At 36.8% G+C, this 5,419-nt stretch overlaps 1 protein-coding gene across 1 annotated transcript in view; it reads right to left on the reverse strand.

Annotated features, from left to right (window-relative positions):
• Positions 1 to 1,757, reverse strand: part of LOC117121541 — a 5,558-nt gene extending 3,801 nt beyond the window's left edge. Inside the window, exon 1 of the mRNA XM_033266771.1 lies at positions 1,633 to 1,757. Coding sequence (XP_033122662.1) covers positions 1,633 to 1,683 — 51 coding nt within the window. The 5' untranslated portion in view covers positions 1,684 to 1,757. The remainder of the gene's footprint in view (positions 1 to 1,632) is intronic.
• Between the last annotated feature and the right edge of the window lie 3,662 nt (positions 1,758 to 5,419).

The following is a 5,419-nucleotide window of genomic DNA, read 5'->3' on the forward strand; positions in this document are numbered from 1 at the left end:
AGAAAAGATTGAATTGTCAATAAATAAATACAACAAATCTGATTTTATTATTAAGAAAAATATACATTATCACTTTGAAAAACGTACTCAATCGGACTTTTTAACGTTATTACTTGGTCGATGATGCAAAGGGCAAAGGTCATTGGTAATATCGACTATTCGTAAAACCGACGTTAGCTGGATTGGTTTTTACCCATAATATTACAAATAATTTCTAAAAACCAGAATAATGAGACTACTTTGCTGTTGTTGTTAGCATTGTTGGAGTACGTTGTTGCCAGCCACGTTACGTAATCGTGTCCTTGTAATCCGAGCCGACTTTACCGTTAAGCAAGTTAATTTACCGTTATTCTAGTAAAGTTAAGTCACTTAACTTAAGTGACTTAATTCCTTTAACGAGCTATAATTGAGTGGTTCACGTCGAACTTTTAACTAGTTAAGTGGATGTATATCTAGATAAAAGTTCGACGTGAACCAAGCACTACTGTTGTAAAAGTGTGAGCCAATAAAACTGAAACTGAGATAAATCGATCATCTCTATTTTTAAATGCAAATATTCATGATTTCGAATAAAGATAAAATTTTATTTTTTTCCAAGTAGCTCACCCGCCGCCATGAAAAAAATGGAAATTTAGAAATTAAAAAAAAAAAAGTTTTTCTTCATTTTTATTACGCCCTCCGCTGCCTTGAAATCTCCAAAGATAAGAAATGTATATTTCTTCCTAATTATACAAATTTGAAGCATTTAACCACCCCATTTTACATTCACCAATAAAATTTTATTTTTATTTTCTCCTCCATCTGGATGTTTTGGCAAAACTATTTGCTAAATAAGAAAACAAAATTTTATTTTTATTTTTATTCCGCCCTCCAACGATAATCTTATAAAAAATAAGTACGCGAAACAAAGAATAAAAAGTCTCGCCTAAAACAGTGGGAATATGTATTAGGGCGACACCATTAAATTAGTGTGTTTATATTCATTTAGGCCACCTTTGGGATTTTATCATATTGGCTACTCTTGGCTCCGACATTATGGCCTGGCTTCCATTTATGCTTTTTCACTTTATCTTAGCACTTTGTAGGTCTATCTCTAGTATATTATGAAATTTACAGAAAGTAAACGAAACGAAAACAAAAACGAAACGAAAGTATTGACTATTGAGAGTGTTGACAAACTCTCTTATTAAGAAAAAAAAACAAAACATAGGCCTATAATACATGCATGAAGAATAACAATAGCGCATTGATATGAATAGGCCTATTGGACCGGAAAGAGAAGCTACTGTAATAAGCAATATGCTGATAATGTCTTGAATTGTTTGGGACAACATTACTCTTATACTGTGTGTCCGTCAAATTAAAAATACATGTACTAAACTTAAATGCACTGCAATATATTACTTGCATTCAGTGGCAGCTCATATGCGACCTTACACTAATGTTAAGTCGTTCATGAATTTGGCTTGGGATGCCTACATTTTCAGACGACGTTGACTGAAAGCAGTAGGCCTAGTAGTAGTGTCTGTCAATCCGCCGCAAAGGCACTAAACAAGGATTTATGACTGATTAAACTGTTCTAGAGTGTGACTTTTAAAATTAACAGATAGGCCTAGTTCTATTCCAACTCACCAAAAGAAAACTAATACCATTTACAATAGACAAATGCTGACGCACCTCCATACTTGGTCGTGGTACACGGCTCTGCTAAACACTATACAGTACTACAATCATGCATGCGTAACAATGTTTGTACGCCTACAACAATAATAATAATAGTTTTAACAGCACGTCAATTATTGAGGATATTGCCATTTACCTTGAGACGGAATTTGATGTGATTGGGTGGCTAGGTATATACTATTTCCTTTATTTGTGTTCTGAAAATGCTATGAAGCGTAGATTGATCTTTCTTTAGAATCCCAATTTACATATCAAATTCAGGGAACAGTGTCATTATTAAATATAGCGTCTATCACGATCCGGAGAATACAAGACGCTGGCATCGGTATTTTCCTGGTCAATGCATGGATGAGTTAGCAAACTAGCACATTGTGTGCAACTTTCTCTGCTTCCTGTAAGTAGCCCAAGTCACAGTCTGAAACGTTCAATGCCACACCATCCTACCAGGTATTCATTTATACTCCTGGGTTTTGAGAGGCAAACAAAAGTAAAGTGCCTTGCCCAAGGACAAAATTAATGTGATGGGCGTCAATCTTGAACTCACGATCAGAGATCCTACACCCGCATTGGCGTGGGGACGGGGGGACACGTCCCCCTCCCACTTTCCAAAATAGGGGGGGATCGTATCAATCCCCCCCCCACTTTTCACCAATCCCCACACTTTTCACCAATCTATTAAAATCCCACTTTTCAAAGCGAGTGGAAAGAACAACAACAATTACGAATGACTGTCATGAATTGTCTGTTCACTTGTGCTCTGTTCCAAGTACGGTGCGTAGTTTTCAAACCAAAACCAAGTAAAAACGCACTTGTTTGTACATTTCGTAACCATCTCAGCAACCATCCATCGATTTTATGCGTACAGTGGAGAACTTAAAATATATTGAGAAAAAAAAAGAAGATTCTACTCTAAGTTTGAGCCTAAGAGTAGGGCCTACCATTTCCGGCCATCTAGAGCTCCCATAATCATAAATTTTCGTAACTCAGCCCCAACCAAGGTGGGGCTCGGTAGACCCTCCATCTGCCAAAGTCCCTCTTTGGGCCCCCTCTATTTCAAATTCCTGGATCGGCCACTGGGATGCAACCGAGCCTAAATTTATTGTGAAAACAAAAAAGTGCACAGTTTATACTATAAGTGATTTATTCATTTTGTATATTATTAAAACCCGTATATGCTAGTGTTAATATTATCTGCATACATAAATTCCTGTTTTTCCTAATTTCAAAAATTTATATTTAGTCAATTGAATTTTATATTAGCCGTTATTAAACAATAATTATACGGCCTTTGACACAGATAGGTCTATCTATTTGGAATTTATTAATGTAGTGATACCGCACGTTTACGAACTCAGATGTTACGTTGACGCAATCTCGCGATAAGGATAAATTAAGTAAACACCTCTATGTTTGTGAAATAAAAATGCTAACTAATGTTTTGTGTGCTTCCAATCTCCCTAGGCGGTAGTGATTCCACTCACAATAGTGTAGTCGCAATACTACTTGTAAAAAAGTGAAATTTAAAAACTTTGATGGATTTTTCATGGTTTAAAATATGTCAAAACTAATCAGTAGATAATAAATCAAAAATTTTATGAATGTTAGTTTGCACGAAATATGATTATGATTACAAAGATAAATTGAAAAACTTGTTATGATGAGTATTTCAGTGGCAGATTCAAGGGGGCCCATCCGTCCCACCCTCCCAATTTTTTTTAAAATGTAAAAGTGGGAAAAAAAATAAAATTACTGTATATTGAAATTGAAGTCAGAGAGCGCCATTTCTGGCCAACTAGAGGTGCTATAGTCATTTTATTCGGAAAATTAATCAAAAAATCAAGTTGCCGTCCCCGGCGTTGTCAGTGACGTCGTATGATTTGTGTGCAATTTTTACCAATTAACCCCTAAGTAAAAAATAGTTGAGCCATGTAGTACTTTGCAAATCAACCCAGAAACTTGGTAGTTTTTGTTGATTGTTTATTAGTAGCGTCCCTTCGCTGCCAAAAATAGTTTTTTGGCAGTTGCGTCCCCGGTGACATCGTGAGGGCATGGTGAAGGCTGGTTACGATTTGGTGGTACATCGATTGAATATTTTTAGTTATCTGGCCATGTAAGTCAGTGGCGTATCTAGATGTCTTAAAATGGGAGGGGGGCTGATGGGGCGCGAAGGTGAAGTGAGGGGGATCGATGATCAGTTGAGGGGTGCTAATTCGCAAAATAAGGTTATTTTAGGTAATTTTAAACTACTTGACCGTGATTTAAAACCAGTGTCAGTATAATCTAGGTAAGCATGCGGTTAGCATAAGCAAGAAACTGTTTATCATCTTGATACCTTCCGACGAAAATTGACCCCACCAGCGTCACCACGGCGTCCCCACCGAGCGATCTAACGTGACGTTGTTATGTGGTTGTTTTATAGTTAATTGAGAAAGGTAATATCACGGAAAAAATAGATAAAATGACAGTTGAATGACCAACAAAGACAACTGAAGACAATAGTTCGATATTAGAAGTTATTTAGTATACCGGTAACTTTATTCGGAAAATTAATCTCAAAATCGTGTTGCCGTCCCCGGCGTTGTCAGTGACGTTGTATGATTTGTGTGCGATTTTTACCAATTAACCCCTAAGTAAAAAGTAGTTAAGCCATGTAGTACCTTGCAAATCAACCCAGAAACCCGGTAGTTTGTTGATATTTTGTGCGTCTCATTACTTTTTATACCAAACAGATATCATAAATTATATAACATAACTAGTGGATAATGGACAATGTTGTGCAATGTATGAGTGCATTGACAATGACGACGACGACGATAATGTTGCCAAACTCCAACCGTTTGGCACCGGTTGATACTTCACTTTAAAGGACCAAGTAAGTAATCTTGCGCAGGAGTCTGTTATCACCCAGCTACGCTGCATCCCCTTCCTCAACAATATCATCTTCTTTATCATCATTATTAATTTTCTATGTATTAAAGTAGTGTATTTTTTCACATATAGACGTCAAAATGCAGGAGAGTGCATTTCCAAACATCAACTCAATACTCAATAGATTTATTTGTCATTATATACATGTACAATACACAATGAAAATTGATCTTGTTCCTTAACAAAAACAAACATAAAATACGAAAATTCAAATTGTTCAATGCCCTAATGGCGGAGGGATGAAAACTACGTATCTATAAAACTAAAAAAAAAATCCGAAGTAGGATCCCAGATGCCTTTCTCACTTTATGTCTAAAATCTATCTTCCAGCGACAGATCTTTTCACGACCACACGGGTTAGAGTAAATGGTTCCGTGGGAAAATCTGTCCCACGGACTGCCTACTAGGAGAAGGGGGACCTAGACGCTTAATAAACGTGCTGTAGAACTTTTAATAATAGACGCATCATTGACATCAAGGCTTACACTTAAACATTGCTCTTAGTATTACTGTTTTGAGTAGAGTCATGCGTTAATAGAATACTCTGGTCCTTAACCTTCGCCTTGTTGCTCATATCAGTGGCGAATTTCACCCTGCTTGCTCTTTCGCTTTCCTTACAGCATCCATTCCATGCATCACGAATATCTTTCTGTCGTACGCAGAACAACAAAAAGATAAAGAGACCTTGGAGTGAATTGAAAATGCAAAATAACGTCTGAAACACATCCCGTACAGATGAGTCTGAATCAATTGCCAGAAATCCGAAAGCCCACGTTAGGCCGAGTAGGACAGAAACGGCTATAGCATT

This window comes from Anneissia japonica, unplaced genomic scaffold (genome assembly GCF_011630105.1).
Source record: "Anneissia japonica isolate Jap-2015-1 unplaced genomic scaffold, ASM1163010v1 scaffold287921_len548085_cov176, whole genome shotgun sequence".
Classification (NCBI taxonomy): domain Eukaryota; kingdom Metazoa; phylum Echinodermata; class Crinoidea; order Comatulida; family Comatulidae; genus Anneissia; species Anneissia japonica.